General features: G+C 41.0%; 2 protein-coding genes across 3 annotated transcripts; one reads left to right on the top strand and one right to left on the bottom strand.

The window, feature by feature from the left end:
• Nucleotides 1-2178: 2178 nt before the first annotated feature.
• Nucleotides 2179-6671, bottom strand: nkx2.3 (NK2 homeobox 3). Of its 2 annotated transcripts, XM_044213211.1 has the most exons (4): nt 6278-6671; nt 5912-5971; nt 4617-5803; nt 2179-3464 (listed from the first exon to the last, which is right to left on the bottom strand). In XM_044213211.1, exons 3-4 carry the CDS (start codon nt 5005-5007, stop codon nt 2824-2826), a joined length of 1032 nt encoding a protein of 343 aa, XP_044069146.1. In that variant the 5' UTR covers nt 5008-5803; nt 5912-5971; nt 6278-6671; the 3' UTR covers nt 2179-2823. The 2 variants fall into 2 exon arrangements, with proteins under 2 accessions (XP_044069146.1, XP_044069147.1); XM_044213212.1 differs by lacking the exons at nt 5912-5971; nt 6278-6671 and having other exon boundaries at nt 4617-5840.
• Nucleotides 6672-14850: 8179 nt separating this feature from the next.
• got1 (glutamic-oxaloacetic transaminase 1, soluble) lies at nt 14851-21346 on the top strand. Its single transcript, XM_044213209.1, has 9 exons — nt 14851-15066; nt 17354-17535; nt 17623-17746; nt 18061-18173; nt 18265-18369; nt 18536-18686; nt 19298-19463; nt 19581-19723; nt 20090-21346. The coding sequence occupies exons 1-9, from the start codon at nt 14958-14960 to the stop codon at nt 20227-20229; spliced, it is 1233 nt and encodes a 410-aa protein (XP_044069144.1). The 5' UTR covers nt 14851-14957; the 3' UTR covers nt 20230-21346.
• Nucleotides 21347-21360: the final 14 nt, after the last annotated feature.

The following is a 21360-nucleotide window of genomic DNA, read 5'->3' as shown; positions in this document are numbered from 1 at the left end:
AATGTAGCAGCCTGGGATTTTGGATGCCATGATGCCTTTAACCACAATGTTTGTTAACAAAACCCATGACACGAAATTTCACTGAATAACTGAGATTGACCATAGAAAAAGTATTTTAGTGTGAAAAGAGGATCTCCAGCCCTGTTGCTCAAACAGGTGAGTAGCGCCACCGTGTGGTCATGATGCATGGATTCCAAAGTTAAGAGATGAGTAAAAAGAAAATATGGCAACTATGCAACTATGCAAATCCCTCCCACCTATCTCTCTCTCACACACAGACACGCACGCACACGAATTACACAATCAGCAGGCCTGCCCTTCACTGAGGAGACGTGAAGACAGATGCAGTGATCTGCCTCCTCTGTGCTGTTTTGTTTTCTTCCTCTGACTAAACAGATAAATCTCTCCGTTTGCCACAGAGCGCAAATCAGCTCTAGAGTGTTAAAACATGTCCTTTAAAACACAGAGGTTCTGGCACATTTACATGGGTTCAAACTACGAGATGTCATCGCAAAATGTAACGTTTTAATTCAGCAAACCCGTATGGGAATTACTTAATAACATGCTTGCTATAAACATTTTTGTTACTGTTGATTTTAATTTCTGAATAAAGCAGCTTTTACTTCACTCACTGACTTATAGTTACAAGCAACATGCATGTTTTATAATCTGTGTTGAAATTCACTCATATTGTCAACCTCCCTTTCCTTTGCCCGCTAAGTAATGTTCCTCAGTCTTAACTAATTGAAACTCTGCATGTGCATCCACTAAATCGCTATAGACATAATTACAGCAATTACTGAAAATAGATTATGTGGCGTGGATCATGTGAGAAAAGAATTACATTTCTGTTACGCACAAAAAAATCGTGTTTAAATTGTTTAATTCATTTAAAATTACAATTACAATTGCATTTTGTCTAAATTATAATGTCATAATGTAAAAGGTAAAATTTGAGATAGTTTGGCGCCTATAGTCCAGATTTCCCCCCCATCTGATGCGATGTTGGCGGCGACTCTTGGAGGGCCACCTAATGGGAGAGCCTTTACTCCAGCTTCTCCGCGCACTTTTTCTTCTCTATATTTGGGCCCTGGTTCTTTTGTGAGCTCCTTGAGTGGTTGCCATTGGATACTTTGTTTTGGGAAACTCCACGCCTAACGCAGCGATGAGCAGAGCTACTATCTTTGGAAGCACAAGATAGCGATCGCAGCGCCTGTCAGAGCAGCCGTGGCCAGGCCGCGTCCTCAGGCATCGCCGTCCTGTCGCCAGCTCTATTTACACTAGTGACTCTGCAGCACTTAGAGCTGACACCAGGTATGTTCTACCGGCAGTGCAGTAGCCAGGGGAAGTGGCCAGCGAGGCTATCACAAGAGACAAACACTCTGTTTACGTTGCCATTCATCTCCATTAATAGTGTCTGCTATTTCGACCATGCCTAGGAGGTGAAGGTGTTTGTTTAAGTCCATCTCCATCCGTGTGTGTGTGTGTGTGTGTGTGTGTGTGTGTGTGTGTGTGTGAGTGAGTGATTACGTGGTAAATGTTGGTAATTATTATATAATTATGATATAATGTAATCATTATAAAAGTAATGGTAGGCCATATCTTTAAGCCAATTTATTATTATTATTTGGATTACAGTAGCATATATAGCATTTTTTGTGTTATTTGGGAATGATATATTTCAGTGTCATGTGTCAACGAAGAGAAACGTTTCCAACAATATTTATCATCCAAGCCTCTGTGAGTTTATTCGCTCTGTGGGTCCCGAGGATGCTGTCTGTCTGGTTAATGTCCATCTCTAAATCCCGACCGGACATCAGCTCGCTTCTAAATTCTCTCTGTTTCTGGTTCTTGTCTCAGACCAAAGTCTACCACAAGCTTTCTCACAGGAAAAAAAAAGAGATGCTTGCTTGGCTATTTGAGACGATGAGAAATTACTGCTACGTATATGCTTGAGGAATAAACCCAACTCAACATAAATTTATTTTAGTTTCCTATCCAGATTCATATGAATGTTGAAATGCAATAACACGCCAGAAACGTGCCACTGGGTATAAAAACGTCCATTTACACACAAATGTATACCGTGTCTATTTAGGTACGGTAGTTCTCTGTGTTTTAATAAGCCAACAAATGAACACACACATACACACACAAAGCACAGCACAATACAGTCACTTGTGTCATTATGTTTGATATCATTTAATTTCATCATCAGTGATTCGTTTCATCGTTATTGTAACTTGAGCGTAAAACAGCCCTATTACACAAAAGCGTTTTAATCAGGTCATACAGGCTACCGTTCAATCTCTCTCACTTAGCTTTACTTTTAAAAAGATTTTTTTTTAAAACACAATACTTTATAAGATTGCAATACCTAGCAGTTGTGGTCCATATTGTTTCTTTCTTGCAATGGATTTGGGGATCTAATTGCATGAACCTTGTTAGGCCAATAATGAATTCATTATGGGCTATATTAAGAATAGAAACTTTTGTTTGTATGAAAATGTCCAAACAAGTTCCCTTTATTTTTGTCGCACATTACATCCATTTTGAACCCCAACAGGCCACGTTACGCACAGTCTTTGCTCATCGGCAACATTCAATCAGATGATCAAATATCCAACAGCAGGTTTAATATGTTTTAAACATTGTGGCTCAGAGGGTTAGCGTTTCCTTATAGGCCTGCCTTGAGTTACAGTCAAATGGCCTATACGTTCTGTAATGTGTTACAGAGTTTTAAAGTGTGCTTTCATTGCATTAACTGAACAGGATGACATGCTTGAGTGCATTTAGTCATCCCAGAGAAGTTTCTCCCAGCTGCTACCATGCCCGGATGCCCTGCAGAGTTCCCTGGCAGGGCGTGACGACTGGTCCTTGGGTAGCCTGGCTTTGCGTCTGTGCACCAAGGTTTCCCAAATTCATGTTCATAAAAGCACTAGCGGTGGTGTTGCTGGGCGGCAGAGCAGGTAAACTAGAATAAGTACAAGAGTAAGTGTTAGTATACACCGAGTTGTTATAGCTGTAGGCAGGATAGCCATTGTAGCTATACGGGTTTGGAGCTCCGACTGTGTAAGAAGTGTTATAGTTCTGGGATCCAGTCAGACAAGGCCTCCCGTCCCGGACCAGCACCGGCACAGCCACCCTCCTAGGCGGCGGTGGTGGGTGGTGGTGATGGTGATGACCTGCCATCTCCAGAGTTTTGTCCTGCCGCTGCCTCTTGCATTTGTATCTCCTGTTCTGGAACCAGATCTTGACCTGGGTGGAGGTGAGTTTCAGGGAGCTGGCCAGGTGCTCTCTCTCCGGGGCCGACAGGTAACGCTGCTGCTTGAAGCGCCGCTCCAGCTCAAACACCTGAGTCTGAGAGAAGAGGACGCGGGGTTTCCTCCTGGTCCTCTGCTGCTTGGTGGCGGGCTTCTCCGAGTCTCGATCCTCACACTCACCCCGCAACGCACCGCAGCTCTCTGCATAGAGAAGAAACGCTTAACTGTACATCAAAGCGAAAACAAGACGTGCAGTATTTTGAAATATTTATCCAACACTCTATGGTTTCCTAATCTCATCACACAGATATCCACATTAATTAATTAATTTTGAAATCTTAATTTTCTTAAAACATTGAAGCAAAACAGTTTTTTCCATGGCACATATTTTTGTTGCGGATTTTTAATCCCTACAATTCTCTATAATTTGCATTATTATCCCCACAATACTGACCTTCAAATATTTCAATCTGGATTGGTAATTGCTTTACCAGCATTTTTGCAAGTGTTTATTTGGATATAAATCAAAAGGTGGAGGAAATTTTGATAAAGTATATTTGTCAATTCATTTTTGAACGCAAACTAATCAACGTTCAGATCTTGGAAATTAAAGTTGAAGGTAAATATATTTTATATTAAAGCTTCTCCCGATTTCTGTGACGATTAAATGAACATTAATTTGGCCAAATCTAAAAAATTGTGAATCAGTCATTTAAGGTTTGGTGCTTTTGTACATTTCTGCTCAGTGACTTATATGGATTTTTGAAAATACCCAAATCAGTACCGATGTAAACAATACTTAAATGCCTGCGAGCTTTATGCACAGCGATTAAGTAGCTGGCAGCTAATGAATAGAACAAAACCTTTTTAAGTGGGCGTCCAATGTGCAAGGTGTGGCACTTGCTTTATATAGTGTTTTTGTTCTGAATTATAGTATCATTACATAACAAAATTAAGCTATTAAACGCGCAGCTATATATATTTTAATTTAAAATTGATCTTAAAATCACTCAAGCGGAGAACTGAGGAGCTATTCCCTCTGTGTGCAATCGCTCATCGTTATATATTCATTTTTACATGAATCAACAAATGACATGTTGTCAGTTCGCAGTATTTCTCCAGAAATATCTATTAAGGTCAATTTAGAAAATTAACTGTCATTTTTTTACAAGACAGACAAATAGCAAGATAGGCAAATGTTTTAAGTTTAATGAACGTATGATTCTGATTTACTCCTCTGTCAGCTCTGTCCATGCTATGATTTATACAATTACCAATAAAACGACAGCTGTCACCATCCTCATCCTCACTCACTTTTGGATGAACATATTTATCATTAGACTGTGTACTCACTGTTATCTTGGTCCTCCGGCTCGGTCTCCAGCCGGAGGTCTGCAGAGTGGTGCTGCGCCGGGTTGCCGAACGTCTCCACCGGCAGACCGGACTCCGCCAGCCGGTCCTGTACAGTCAGCGTGTTGAGGTACGACATCTTCTCTTCGCTCTCCGAGAGACCAGAGCTAATGGGACTTGGGCTGTCCCTACCGGCCAACATGCAGGAGGGCGGTGATTGAGAGCGGGACTGTTTATTTGGGAAAGCTCCCGGCTGTGCCAGCGCGCCAGGGAGATCGAAGCAAGAGATAAACTGGAGCTGGTGCTCCTGAGATTGTTGCTGCAGCTCTAACTTCAGAATGTCCTTCACAGAAAAAGGCGTGGTGGAAGAAGTTATGAGCGGGCTGGGAAGCATTATTACCACAAACAGAGAGATGACAAATAATCAACAGGCCCAAAATTGGATCAATTTGTCTCCGGACGGCACGTAAAAGAAGTAAATGCCCCGTGCGTAAACGTGAAGACTGGTCGCGCACTGCTCGTTTTTCATGCAGACCGAGGAAGACTGGCTTTCTTTCAGCTGTGACATCCCTCTCCTCTGGCTGTGTGTCTATGGCTGGAGGGCTGAGAGAGAAGGAGAGAGGTCGATCCTGTTTGGTTGGCTGAATTCAGTTATCTAGAGAAAGAGCTGGGTCAGCCAAGATGCTGTCCTCTCCCTTTCAGTGACGTCCTGAAGCGGGGGAGGGACAGAGAGAGTCGGCCTCTCTCTCTCTCTCTCTCTCTCTCTCTCTCTCTCTCTCTCTCTCTCTCTCTCCTTCTCTCTGTGTCCGGAAGACATATAGGCCTAATTTATGAAATAATATTAACACCATCGACTCCCCACAGACTGTTAAAGGTGTTAAAGGTAAGGACGTTTTTATTACATGTTTTTATTTTCCAAAAAGAAAGCAGTTAACACTGAAAAGGCAGTACAAAAGCCTTTTAATTTTGTATAATTAAAAAGTTTATGCAGCAAAATCCTTAATTTGGTGCCACACCTAAGTAATTGGTGCAGTTTATCTGGTAACTCGAATGGCTTTTATCATCTTCTTGTCTCTGCTGAATGGTCCCACGACTTCACAGTTCTTCCCATCATCACTAAGGTGGTTTTAAGATTAGGCATATCTTCGTTTCCTGTCTCGGCAATCCATGGATAAGATAATATGCCGCAACTGTGGGAAATGAGATAAAATTGGCAAAGGAGGAATGAAGAATAATTTTAGTGCTTTGTCGTTTATTTATGTCTCCTTAATTTGAGAAAGTTGTATTTTTTTCCCCACCAAAATTTGGCCACGATGATGCTTTCCCTTGACATCAGGTCAGTATTTCCGAAAAAAGCCCTGAGTAAAATATTAAAAGACAGTTTGCTCGATTAAAATGATCCGTTTCATTTGCGGCAATTCATACAAGTTGACTAAAGAAAAGCTTGAATGTCGATTTGATAATTTTTTTTTAAATCCCTTTATAGTAATAATAATAATAATAATCAAACCTGCTCTAAAAAGTTACGTTTAGTTCGTTACATTGGGCGCCTGACTCCCATAACAGATTCGTGTTAGCAGATTCCCAGTATTCCCAACATGTTTTATCTTATTTAATAAATAATAAACACAGAAAATATATGTGAAACTTCTCTTGAATTTTACCTTTGTGCCAAAGGGCAAACATGCTGAAACGGGACACCTCTCTCCTGGTCGCCTATCTGTGGCCAAGTGCAGGCGCCAGGGTCTGAAGGCCCATTGCTCCTAAACCGTGTGGAAAGAAAAAGAGAGGCATGCCGACATAATCTCATCCGCTCACCATCGACAAGGCGCTGTTTAGATTAGGGCAGCGTCTTCCCCTCTTCTGGAGATCTATGTCTTTAAAATGGTCCATTTAAGTGGAATGGAAAAGCCGGGAAAGGATTTAGGTCTGCGGAGAAAATAGGCATTAGTGTAGTAACACTCAAGCCTTTCCAAATAAGCTCCCGCAAAAAGAAATTGAGATTTTTGATGGTCAGTTGAGCTTGTGCCCTGGGACACTGATTGAACAGCATACATTATAGTCTTTCTCAATATTTACTTATAAGGACAACCACTGGTCATTTTCACACAGTCGCAGGTGATTTTGCACGAGTTAGGTGGAATTTATGAGGACTTAAGAGGAATGTATTGGCTCGTAAAATTCTCCCAAAGGCAGTAAATGTGGCCAATTTGTTTCCCAAATATTGACACAGTGTTGTTTATTGAGTGCAATGATTCAGACTCAACACACAAATCAACGTTGCACGATGGCAACGACGAAATGACTTGACTAATTTGAGATTTGTTTTAGGTGCAAATTGTTAATTTAAATAAGACGGTGGGGGGGTAGACAAAAGAATGCAGCATCTAAATGATTCAAACTATTATGGTTTTAAGAGACTATCGGTGACGATGCGAAAATTCAGTCAGTATTCAGTATTCATGTGAACTGAAAGCGTCACGGGTCAGAGACTCGGGTTACCGCGCTAATGGCTCAATTAGCTTTTCAACCCTAAACACGCACGCGCGTACAGCCTCGCCGGTCCTCAACTGACCGTCTTCGCGTGCCACCGGCAGCCCAAAAGTGGCCAAGCAGAGAAGCGTGTTTACGCAGCGGAAGAGTCTGTTTCCTGCCTGTAACAAAACCCAGACTCCCAGAGAGTGTCAAGGAGCTGCTCGGTGCTGAATGTGACTCTCCAATACATCATCTTCATTTCAGAATCATCGTGATAAGCTGGGTAAGGTCAGGCCCACAGCGGAGGTCAGGCCCGGAGAGGCTGCAGAGCTCTCAACACATTTGTTGGACGCTAAACAAAGAGCATTTGAAATATAACTAACTAAATACATATCTACTTTCCACCTCTGCAGCAGTCAAATTTCAATCATTCTTCTCAATTCACTTTCTGGTGAGTTTCTTTAAAGTTGGTGGCTTGCCAGGCAGTGCTGAACATGTTTCTTCTTGCCCCCCCTTCTCTCCATATCACTGACAGTCTAACCTGTTGAAGGAGCGCCTTCTCTGCAGAGTGGCAGGTGTACAGTCATATCAGTGGTTGCAGGCCCAGAAAACCACTCTGAGATGTAGGGTTGAATGTTCTCTAAAGGCAGCAGATCCCCCGACAAAGAATGGAAGTTTGATGACTTGGTAATGACTGCTATTATCTTTCCCCTGTAGTCTCAGCTTCTGTAAAGCCGAGAGGCGATTGGTATCTGATGGTTTTACCGCAGTAGTAAACTCTGCGTAAAGAAAGCATCAACACCTCCAGTGTCTGTACAGGCCTTGTTTAGCGTATATGTGTGTGTGAAAGCACGTGTGTTATTATGACTTGACAGAGCTTTGTAGAGGCGCACTTAACATCTTTCTACAAAGGAGCTGTTTGTTTACAGGTGTCACTATATCAGCCTAGATGTGTGATGAGGAACTGAAGTATGACTATCCATTTGTCTTACAGTGCTTATAATAAGCCCATAACAACAATAGTTTGTTACATTAGGAAAATAGATTAGCTCAAGTGTGTCTGTACCATCTGTTTTCCATGTTGTGTGTGAGTCCAAGAGTGACTATTAGAGAGGGTGTGATAGCTTTTCCCCAGAATCTTGCATTAGGAGAGCGTGTTGCAATATGGGAGTGATGAGGACATAAAGATGAAAAGATCTTGAAAATATAGAAGAAAGCACAATTACATGCAGAGTGTGCTTGCCTCATGTAGATCATAATGCACTTTCCTTTTTCCTTTTATTTCATTGTCATCTGTAAGAATAGCATAGGACCAAACTGTTGTGAGTCAGTAATGGCGCAGCTCTTCTGGGTCCCGGAAGGTGAGTCTTATCAGCAGCCCATGTGATGGTGTCAGTAGCCAGGACCCAGACTGTGCTATTGTACCCCTGCCTGGGCCAGGGTGACGGATGACAGCACCTCTCGCTGGAGGAAATAAGGAGGCCAGAGGCGAGCCCGGGGGCCAGGGTTTTAGCCAAACCCTGTTCTCACCCACTTACCTTCGCCTCTGAAAATGCCAGATATTTCACCATAGCGGGCCCATGAGGTGATAGCCAACTTGCCTGTTAAAACAGTCCCTCAGGGCTCATTGTGTTTAACCAGGTTAGGAAAAATGATACCCTAATTAGGTAGTCTGTTTGAAAGACTGTGAGAGGGTGATGTGCTTGAGAACCAAAGCTGTGTTCTGTGTATCAAGGGTCTAACTTGGAGACCATGAAAGGAGGATGTGAGGTCAGGCCGGTCTGGGTCCACTGCCCTTTGCCCTCCCTTGAGTCTCATAAATTAGCCTGCTGTAATTCTCTCCCAGACAGCCTTGCCCCAGCAGGTGTGTGTTTGTATATATGAGCGCTAACAGGGGGATGTAAGGGCTGTAATGTCTGTGATCTACGGTGTTGGGAATGTCGTTTGGGAGGAAACATGCAACCTAAATATGCTTATCCTCTCTGCTGCCACACATGCCACTTAGATAAAGACACTGCAGGGAGGCGGGCTTTCGCTGAAAAGGATGTGTGGGCCTTGAATGTTCCCCCTAGCTGCTTGTATGTTCTGTCCTACTTGGCCAGAGCTGCTGAAAAAATATTAAAAATATCAAAAGGTTGAATCAAGTTCAGCTTGCTACTGGAGGGACTTTCTCTAACTTGGTCAGTCAGTAATGGCTCTCTTGGGAAAGACAATGTTGCTGTAAAATAAAAGCATGCATGCATCCTGGCTTCTAGAGGTAAACATCCTTGAGAGAAAATACTACTGTCTCTCCAGCAACCATGGTGGTATCTTTATCATAGTGACATTTTGTTTTGGCAAAACTCGTAATCCTTATGAGTAAAGTTCAATTTTTGTAAATAATTACTGTATAAAATACCAAGCAATGCAGTTTCAGCATCCTGTCTTGCTGTTGATAATAATGGTCGTTGGTAATGCTGTAGTTCAATTGAACAGGGAGACTGTCCTTCAACTGGACGACTTTGATCCAAGCCCCGGTGTTAGCAGGCATCCGCCCTCATATAGCTACTGAGTCCCTGTTCTGTAGCTGACTGAACCTCTCTGTGAAGGGGAGAATGAAATCAGATGATCTCTGTATGTGGATTAATAAAATATCACATCATTAGAGATTGTGAGAGACATGGTCAAGTTTCTTCTTCTTCTTCTTCATTTTTTTTGTGGCAATTTGCTTTATGCAGACAAAAAATAAGCAGTCAGGGTAAAAATTCAGACATGAGTCTTTAACTTCCTGTCTTTGTTTCTTTGCATGCATATTTATATAAAGCTGAAGTCTGGAGAGCCTGAGTTGGCCAAAAGACAACATCAATCAATTTGAATAGCACACTGTAGACCTTGTGTTTGAGGTTCCACCCAGCCTTATGGGGTAAAGGCCACATCAGTAAAAAGTGATAAGCATATTAGCAGACCTTTATAGATATGATCGTACTTGTCAAATATTAGATCAAATATGTGAACAGTACCCATTTTTAAATACATACTGTACATTACACAGTTTTTAAAAAAGTTAGTGGTACGCAAGACAAATAAAAATGTTTTTATGGTTTATTTCTGGTTTACTTGTAGTTTTACTTTGAAACACTTTGTAACTTTGTTTAAGAAAAGTGTTATATAAATGAAGTTTATTATTATTATTTACAGGAATTGTTTGGGAAATCTGCTGATTCACTTTCTTGCCAAGAGTTAGATGAGAAGATTGATACTCTCTCCAAAGGAGCTGTACGTGACATTCACTGCCACTAAATGTCGCACTAGAGCACCAGCATCTCAGACCAAAGCAAATGGCCGCTATGGCCCGCAAGACTCCATTGAGAAAAACAGTAATTTTACCTTGCAGATCATTGTAAAACACACTTCATCAAACTGGACAGAAACAAAATAAAACTCACCAAAACCGTCTTTGTTAGTCTTTCTACTGTTCCAACAATCACTAACTGTGGTTTGGTCAAAATAAATTCTTAATTCACCAAAATATTCTGTTCTATGCCTCAGCTGGCAGCCGCGAAACAGGCTGCAATGACTGCTGTGGACAAATGCGCCTGTCAAAGTACGTCCACTAAAAGTGTTTGTTTTTGCCACTGACAGGCTCAGATTGTTATTCTAAGTATCAGACAACATTATGCAAAAGATCCCTACAGAGACAGACCTTTTTGTTTGACAGTAAGATCCTTTTTGTTTAACCAGAAACCATTATAATGGTAAGCCATTATAGCGCTCTCCCTCGTAACCAGACTCCATTGAAAAAAACAATAATTTTACCTCGCAGCTCATCGGTAAACACACTTCATTCAAACTTGACAGAAACAAAATAAAACTCACCCCATACCATCTTTGTTAGTCTTTCCACTGTTCCAACAATCACCAACTCTGGTTTGGTCAAAATAAATCCTTTATTCACTGCGTTAGAGCCATTTTTTCGCTCTCCTCACAGAAGAACAGTTTCACACGAGGGACTCACATGCACTAACGTGCGGCTGTATAAACAAAGCACAAGAGGCTCTGATAACAACACAGGCAGAGGGGGTGTGACGTCATCCTCTGCTCAGGACGCCATTACTCCATATCTGTTCATAGCAAATAGTTGTTGCTGCTATATTAATGTTCAGAATCTCATAAACAGAACCTTTCAGATAAATATTACGCTAACTGTACAGCCATTAGCCTGTTAGCTTAGCTTAGCACAAAGACTGAAGACAGGGGGAAATAGCTAGCCTGGCTCTGTCCCAAGGTAACCAAATCCGCCTAGCAGCATCTCTAAAGCTCACTAATTAACATGTTAACCCCGGTAAAACCGTAACTTGTTTTAACACTTTGGTTTTTGTACGGATGAAAACAAACAAAATGTAAAGTGCCAATTAGTGAGCTTTAGAGGTGCAGGTAGGTGGATTTTGTGAGCCAGGCTAGTTGTTTGCCCCTGTTTCCAGTCTTTGTGCTAAGCTAAGCTAAACAGCGGCTGGCTGCATAGCTCTATATTTATTGCACAGTTCTGAGAGTGGTATCAATCTTTTCATCCAACTCAAGGTAGGAAAGCGAAAAAACGTATTTCCCACAATGTTGAACTAATCCTTAATTTTGTGTGAGTGGCACATGTAGTGACATTGTCAGGATTTCTCTCAGAAAGCCATCTCAGATGGTATATGGTCTTAGTCTCAGTGAGTCTTAACAAAAATGAAGAAGCCAACATAGCCAAGGGTGTCTTACTGATGGGATGTCGAAGTATTTGCATTTTCCAAAGTAATTATTGTATAATCTGGAAAATTATATTTACACCTAATTTGAATACACTAATCCAAGCAATTTCTGTCACTCATACAGGTTCTAATACTTTAACTTCAGGTGCAGTTGCATAATGTCTTTTATCAGATGTACATAGAGAGTACAGGGTAAATGTTTGCATGCACAAGAAAAAAAAAACTGATTTTATGTCACGATATCAAATGGAGCACACAAAGGCATGTACTCACACACAAATACACTAGTCGGAATGTAGTCAGACGCACAGAGCGCTGATGTCTGTTATTGCATGCATGCTCCATCAGTCATTGGACTACACAGGGAGCAACAGGGAAGTCCTGTGCTCTTTGTTGTTGCTGTGTCTAGTCCCTTGTTAGAGAATTGATGACACTGTCTTTAGAAAACAAACAAGGCAGGAAGCTAAAAAGGTGGTCACTCACCACGGCGCTCTGACCCAGAGACACAGAGGCCATCGCAACATGTGCAACGCTGCAACGTCCCCCTTGGAATGTGCTGCAGTGTGTGTGTGCACACGCTCCTGTTTGTGTTTCAGTGGTACCACAGCTGGAATGTGATGTCTTGTGCCTGAATGTGTGCCTTTGTGTGTTTTAGTGTCAGAGTCCCACAGCAACAATGATAACTTGCATGCAAAATGAAAACACTGCGATAAAAGAAACCTTGTAGGCACTACTCTTTTTTTGTTGTTGTCATATTTGCATTACGCTGCTAGATGCCAAAATAAATGTTCCACGCGTCAATGTCAAGGAAATGCAGAGAAGGTGCCTGTGAGTGTTTGGCTGACTAACGCACTGATCTGGATGTGACACACTCCCCCTGTGGGCACTGTCTTGCCAGAGGCTACTCCTGTCACTCCTTGCTCTGACTCACACTTCACATCACAGCCCAGACCGTTGTCCCGGGGCCTCCCCAGTACGAACACACCAAACCCTGCCCTGGGCCCCCGAGCCTTGTTCTGGGAGCTCAAATCCCATAATTGCAGGGCTGACAGTGATAGCTAACATAGGAGACACCCTCACCTGGTTGGAAAGAATGAAAACATCTACTGTCAAAGTGAAGCGTGGAGATGAGTGGGGGTGGTACCAGGTATGGGGAAAGTGAGTAACATCTGCGACACAACAGGAGGGGGAATATAGTAACTCAGTGTTCTGTGATAACTGGTATTAGAATTAATTGTACCACTTTTGTAAAGTATACTTTATTAAGGGTTTATAAGGCGTAACTGAACTATAATAAGTAATTTATTCGTGGTTTATAAATCAGAAATAAGCCGTTATTAAGGACAACTTTTGGCCTGTGTACATCCTCCAAAAGCATTACTTGTTTTGTCTTTTTAGCTTTCTCTTTAATTAATCTGGAATAACACACCATTAGACTGTCGGACCACTAGTTTTCTGTAATAAAGCTTCAGAGCATCAGGATCAAGTTCAGTTTATTAACAACTTACCATCCCAATGGTTTTTTCGCAATCTAAAAAGTTGTCCTTATTAATAGTGTATTACTGAGCTTCAAAGCGTTAATTAATTTATTGACTATTAATGTATTCCACAATGACTGAGTTTAATAACTAATAATTGACTATTTACACATCCAGCAAACACTGAGCAGCATTAGCATTCATTTGAAATTGTATGTGTGACGGTAAAAGATCCAAATGACAAATGAGCAAAACACATTTTTGAATTGAGGGAGAAGTAAGAACTTATCACCATTAATAAAGACATTAAATACAAGTTAGAAGAACTTAATAAAAGATGCCTAAGTTTAACTACACAAACTCAGTTGGGCCATGCAACAGCCTATTCATCAACAGTGTAATTAAGACCAAGCACTGATTTAGTAGTATTATCAGCAAAATGTACTTTAACGTATCAAAGGAAAAAGTTCTTGTTATACACAATGGACCTAACAGAGTGTTATATTATTATGTATATTACACTAGTGGATTATTATTACTGAATCACTAATATGTAAGCAGCATTTTAGTGTTGTAGCCGGTGAAAGTGGAGCTGATTTTAATATTTATATGTTCAGTATTTCAATTATTGAACAATTGCATCAATGTATATTTTACAAACTGATGATCTTTTGTGTGTACAATCTTAATCTGTAAAGTAATTAGTTACAAGTTATAAACACTTAATATAAACTATCCCTTATTAGAAGGTGGTACTGTCTTAATGTATCCCACCATCACTGAATTTAACCACACAAACTAGGTCAAACCATCCAACAGCCCCTTCTCTGCCAGACAGAAACATTAAGAGCCAGCATTGAGGCTCCAGTGTGGCCAAAAAGCTTTCCAGCAAAGTCACGCTCCTGGTAAGGGAGAGCAGGCTGGAGTGGCCCTCATTTATCAACCACTTCAGCTCCTGCAGACAGCTGCAGGGAGAGCAGAGAGGAGCCGCCGTGTTTACACCAAAGCTCAGCCGAGGCCTTCAGGACAGAACAGATGGAAATCCTTGTGCATACTCATTTGCACAGCCTAACATGCTCTCACTCAAACATTGTCGAGCCCAAGCATGGGCTGTCTGTTCAGTTAGAGTTAAAATTGACATTTATGATGAGATGTACAGCCTCACCTTCTGAAATAGAGCTTGCACTGTTAAGGATTAAGCCATGTGAGTCATTTGACCTTCATATGTGTTATTTTATCTATAAATGGAAGACATAACACTGTGCAGAACAAACTCGTGCCATCAGTGGTTCTGGTCAGTGCCTGCTGGGAAGCTCCTGATACAATCTTTAATAAGGTTGTGGCACCACCTTGTGGCAAGTTCCTTTATTGCAATACAATCCTGAACCACGCACTTTCAACGCCAATCATTTGTTGTGACATTTGTCAGTCATGCTACAGAGGTATTCATTGGTCAACAGCCCCTCTGCGTGTTTTCTTGAACTTTGTTCTGACCGGGATCAGTGCTGGGATTGGCTTGGCAGATACATCTAGATTTATATTGGTAAATCCGCTCACTCCCACTTTACATTCCCTAAGTCCAATTTGAAGGTGAAAGTCCTGCTTCATCCTGTTAGCTGTCCCGGTAACCGCTTGTCCAGTCTCCAGTAAAATAAATAACAGCTATGTCGGTGTTTTGTGAGGTCCCCCAGGCAGCACCTGTAGCTGTCTTCAAACTATCGCAGGATTTCAATAACGACCAATTTCCCAAAAAGGTGAACCTCGGAGTGGGAGGTAAGTTCTCCACAATAAGTCTGAACGAATGGATTCAGTCATGGAGTCAGTGTTAGCCATGGTAACGGTATCCTGGAGCAACTTGCCAGTTCCAGCTAATGGTAGATTAGGTGACGAAGCTAGCTAGATGGTTACATTATCTGCCGCCGGTGTTACAACGAATGCTTACAGCCATAAGATTGTGTAACCTGTTTAGGAATTTCTCGTAAGCCCATGCCCATGTTTGTATGATGGTGGCCACATTTTTTATTTTGATAGCAGTTGCCAAAATGTGATGCCTTCATATTATTTAAATAGTGACACAAATTATGATAGCTGTTAACCCAAAATTGTGACCCTTTTAATACAGTATTCAGACATGGCAATACATAACACAATATGTTTTACCATATAATTTGAACACATAGTATTTAGATATGGTCACAAATCTTGATAGCTCTGACAGTATTTATGGCGAGTCTGTTGGTCTGTCAATAAAGTATTTGGTCAACCAGTCATTTTCCTCCAGCGTCACAGAATCTGATGGGTCACAGATTTCGGTGTAACACCTATAACGTAGTATTATCTAGTTATTGTGGACAGATGTCTCTAAAATGTCTTGTTTGGTGTAACATTACAGTCGTGGCGATATTATAATGGCATTATATAACGTTACTTGACTGACATGGACATCCAAGATAAGATAATCGACTCACTCTATTTCATCACATTCTCTTGAGAGTATATACAACTGATCGATTAATCAGTGTTACTTGCTGTTCAGTCATTCCACACCACCCACTGATTGCAGCTTTGTTGATAATGTATCCTTGTTATGTAACAATGTCACACAAAGAGTGGAATCATCTCTGTCCCTGTCCTCTCTGGTTTCCTCTCTTTCTACCTCTTCCTGCAACTCTGCACAATAACCTCTCACTCTGTGGACGAGGGAGTCGATTGGATTACTGTTCCCACATGCTACAAGCACAAACTACTGACAGGATTTTATATATGTATGGCTTAGTCCTGCTTCTCTCCTAAAGCAAGCAAATGGCACATTTCAGTCCTCAGTACAACAGTTTTCAGTGTTAATCTTAGTAATCCTTGCTGCTTACATTTCAAAGGAACACTGTGAGAAACATTGCCTAGCTCTGTTGTGGCAGTGTGTTAATGGCATTGCACGGCAGGACGAGATGATTAGAACAGGAGGCTCATAATCCCCTTCTCTCTGCAAGACACATAGCGCTGCAGATGGTCATCATCAGCCACTGTGCAGCTGGGAAATGTAGGCCACACAATGTCCAGTATATTAAAAATCATATCTAGGGCTGAAACAAATAGTCCATTAATTGATAAGTCGATCAATGGAAAATTAATCAGCAACTATTTTGATAATCCACTAATCACTTAAGTACATTTTCAAGCAAAAATGACAAATTTAACAAGTGCTAGCTTCTCAATGTTGAGGACTTGTTAGATAATAAACTGAATATCTTTGGGTTTTAGAAAAGGGTCACATGGAGGAACCTGTAAACATTTTTAACTATTTGACATTTTATAGACCAAATGAATTAATTTAAGAAAACAATCGGCAGAATAATCAGTAATGAAAGTAATTGTTAGTTGCAGCCCTAGTTATATCAGCTCAAGATTGATTGTTCATTTTTACAGATAATCTTGCATTTCATGCCAGTGGATGAAAAAGAAACTACTCACTGTAAATGATATTTAGCCTGAGACGTATTAGTGAGCTGCAGAGCAAGTTGAATGTCTCTCTTCTGAAAGTAAAAATGGCTATTGTATACTTTAGTCCTTATCAGGTGGTGACATGGAGTTCAGCTGGCTAAAACACTCAACAGATGAATGTGCATTTCTGTTACAATATCTCTGTGGTGATCTTTCCAGGGTCAGTTTTACATTCCTGTTATTTGACCCGGGTCCAAATGCATGACGCTTCTTAAATAGAAAAACAGGAGTTCTGTTAGCCATTCTCCTTGAAACATACATGTTTCAATCAAAAGGTGAACTGATTGGACCAAATATCAAGATTACCAGGGTGTAAATGTTTGGCTCACAACATAAACGTCTTGTATTGGAGTATGTGTTGGTAAAACCATTTCAAATAATTATTTTTTAAGGAAATAGGGTATTTATCAACTCCACAGGTTGCAAGAAGAGTGCCCTTCTTAGCAACCTTGCTTAAAACTCACACTTGATGATATCTAAAATTATTATGCAGTGTATCAAGGCCTCACTCATTCCTGCACTTTTTTGTATAAAATTGGTTTCCTTCAATTGTTCCTTGCAGCCTACCGGACAGATGAAGGCCAGCCATGGGTTTTGCCAGTGGTGAAAAAGGTGGAAAAGATCATTGTGCATGATGACAGGCTAAACCACGAGTACCTTCCCATCCTGGGCCTGCCTGAGTTCAGATCCTCGGCCTCCAAGATCGCACTGGGAGATGACAGTCCTGCCATCCAGGAGAACAGGGTTTGTGTAGTAAAGACAGCACTATGTTTCAGTTTTTAATCTATTTACATTTAAACTAACTAACTGTCTGTTTTATGTCACTGCCAGGTGGGGGCTGTCCAGTGTTTGGGTGGTACAGGTGCTTTGAAGATGGGCGCAGAGTTTCTCAGGCGTTTCTACAATGGAAACAACAACACCAAAACACCTGTCTATGTGTCCGCACCTACCTGGGGTACGCACACGCACACACACACACACACACACACACACACACACAAACAGTGGTGTAGCACAGAGTGGAAATGAACATGCTTCCTAGAAATTAGCTCCTTGTTTAAGGACTTTGATCTTTGAATCCTTTACAGAGAGTTCTATAGGCTTTAGACTCGGGATGTCCATAGAGTGCTCTATTAATAACTCACATCCTATCAGGGATCTTGATTTAAGCGTTAAGCGTTAATAAAACAATATTCATTGTATCTAGTGGAAATATAAACAATAAAATGAGAACACTGGTATCAGAGTTTTTCTTACTGTTTGTTTCAGAAAATCACAATGCGGTATTCGCCAATGCTGGCTTTGAGGATGTCCGTCCATATAAGTACTGGGATGCAGAGAAGAGGGGCCTCGATTTGACTGGTTTCCTTGGTGACTTGGAGGTAAGCTGTGTGTGATAGTGAGTTTGGTACTACTTCATTTTGGTCATTTTTATTAGGGGTTTACAGTACTTCTACTCTCTGTTTCCCACAGAGTTGTCCAGAGCACTCCATCTTTGTCCTGCATGCCTGTGCCCATAATCCAACTGGCACAGACCCCACACAGGAGCAATGGAAGCAGATTGCTGAAATTATGATGGTATTATACACATGCATGCACACAAATACAAACCAACACATTGTCTGTACTGTTGGCTCAACTGTCACCACTAATAAAGTGTCAGTTTAAACAGGACATGGTTTTGCATGCTCAATGTTTATTGCAGTATGCTGATTGTTTCATCTTTCATCCTGTTCTTTTCCAGAGGAGGAAGCTGTTTGTATTCTTTGACTCAGCTTATCAGGGATTCGCCTCAGGCAGTCTGGAGAAAGATGCCTGGGCGGTCCGCTACTTTGTCTCCGTGGGCTTTGAAATGTTCTGTGCTCAGTCGTTCTCGAAGAACTTTGGCCTCTACAGTGAGTGACCCCTGTGTGCATTGAGTTGTACATCACTTGCTTGCGAGAGAGTGATAAAGAATGACATTCTTTGTACTGTCCTTAATCACAGTGACAGTCACAAAGTGCTTTATATGGCCTAATTTTAACAGTAGAATAAAGGATAAGTCCCTAACTTATAAGATTGTTAGCAAAGAAAAAATGGTTGAACTTGACATACAGTAAAACCACAAGATATATCGGGCCACATAAGTACCACATGTACTTACTGAAGAGAGGAATTGAAGTGAAAAGGAATAATCTTAAACCACATTTGTCTTATTTTTAAACATGACAAAATACTGTACATGATCAACATAGTATATAGCTAAAACTTTAAAACTACACTTTGCTTGTTTGTAACTCTCACAAACTCACATTTAGCAAGTTGCATATTCTCCACAGTGGGGGGGCTTTTTAGTCATTGTCAGAGCAGATTTGGTGCCAATCTTTTCTACTTACAGTATAGGAAAGGCAGCAACAGCAGTTTGAACTAGTACAGTAGATGTAGAGATGTCAATGTCGCGACCTACAGGTAAAGAAAGTAATAGCCACAATATTGTTTTATATTTGACATGTGTTTGTCTCATCAGATGAGCGTGTGGGCAACCTGACCGTTGTGGCTCATGATGCAGACAACCTGAAGCGAGTTCTGTCCCAGATGGAGAAGATTGTCAGGACCACTTGGTCCAACCCACCGTCTCAGGGAGCTCGCATTGTTGCCCTCACTCTTACCTCACCTGAGCTCTTTACTGAATGGTCAGCACAAAATGTCCCTACAAAAGGAACTCTCAAAGCACTGCATGAGGTATAACAGTCATAAAAATAATGTATTTTCTGATGTAGAGTTATTCTTTTCTATTTCTTTGACTCTAGGAAGGACAATGTGAAGACCATGGCTGACAGGGTCTTGTTGATGAGGGCCCAGCTGAAATCTAAGCTCCAAGCTCTGGGGACACCAGGGACCTGGGACCACATCACAGAGCAGATCGGCATGTTCAGCTTCACAGGCCTCAACCGTAAGTACAAAGACAGACACATACACAGCTAAGCACAACCACCACACACACACATCTCCATAGAAACCAGTATATTTAGCACTGCAAGTTGCTGCAATTACACAAAAAACGCTGCTATGATCACCACAGCTATGAAAACCGAACCCATAAACTAAATTAATCCAGGATGCATCTAGTTTCTAGACATCTCAGAAGAGGTACACATTTATTGTGCACTACTTTAAGAATTCAGGAAGTTCAGCATTTGTTCATAATACTACACAATACATTTCCCTTTGATACACACAAAGATTTTTACAGGAACTGTAAAGTATCACATTAATTATCAATGAATAATTACATCTGGTTCTGCTGTATTTCCTGCAGCCAAACAAGTGGAATATATGGTGAAGGAGAGACACATCTACTTAATGGCCAGTGGTCGTATCAACATGTGTGGTTTGACCACCAAGAACATAGACTACGTGGCTGAGTCCATCCATGAGGCCGTCACCAAGGTCCAGTAGAAGACTACACAACCCACAGTTCTCAGCGATTCCTCCTTTCCAGCCCTGAGCCACCTGATTCCAGGGAAAGTGTTTGTATCCAGCAGATTTCCTGGAGCAAACATAAACTCTCATTTGCACAAATATACAGACTGGCCCTGTTTCCCCTTCCTTTCAGTTTTTGTGTTAAGCTAGGCTAAACACATCTTGGACCTATTTATATCTGAACGCACAAAGATGATTAAGATATTCATCTTCTCATCTAACTCTCTGTAAGACAGCAAATATGGGAATTATTCCTTTAAGTAATTGTGTTTATAATTTGTCCCCCTGTTTTCTTCATGTTGGTCTCCTAATTTTAGTGTGTACTTAGTTTGACATCACTGATTTTTTTTTTTTTATATGTAGTGTACTATTAGTGTATGTGTCATTACCAGGACCTTTGAGGGGGTTAGTACATCTGTGACTGTGTTGCAGTTACCTCAGCGGTGCCGACTCCACTGTCAATTTTTTTTAATGTCATACTGTTATGATTCATCTATTCCAAGTATTAATATCACATTTCCAATTTTATTTAGCCTGCAGTCTAACAATTGTTAAGAACACTTGAAAAACAGAATAATATTAACATGACCAAACTGACTCAATGCAGCTTTAATTGCAGGAAGCAATTCTAGTACATATCGTATTTATCACCTCTATAATGAATTAAGTAGCAGTATTACGTTTATTGCTGGATGCAATGTAAACAAGCGATGACTGTCCTCAGGAAGATATTTTTAACTTGAACAATGTCATTTATTAATGATACTGTCTTCTGCCCAAAGGGGTTATACTAATTACCTCACTTTTAATCTGTATTTATGGAGCACAAATGGCACCAAACTATCTTAACAGGTGTCGTGACTCCAGAGTGATCTCTGTTCTCCGATTGTCTGTTCGTAGCACTAGTGCACTATTATGCAAGACCCTCACGGCACAAACACACTAATGATCAACCAGTTTGCTATTGTGTCACTGTGCACAGTACACCAATAAAGCAGTCATACTGTTTAGCAAATTAACTCAAGCTGAAAATGTCCTCACAAGACCGTCTAATGACATGAATTAACTACACTAATAAAGACCTATAACTATGTATTGTTGTCATAT

The sequence above is a fragment of the Siniperca chuatsi genome, linkage group LG11, assembly GCF_020085105.1.
Source record: "Siniperca chuatsi isolate FFG_IHB_CAS linkage group LG11, ASM2008510v1, whole genome shotgun sequence".
Lineage (NCBI taxonomy): Eukaryota > Metazoa > Chordata > Actinopteri > Centrarchiformes > Sinipercidae > Siniperca > Siniperca chuatsi.
The sequence above is the reverse complement of the archived record's forward strand: the minus strand, read 5'-3'. Positions and strand labels throughout refer to the sequence as shown.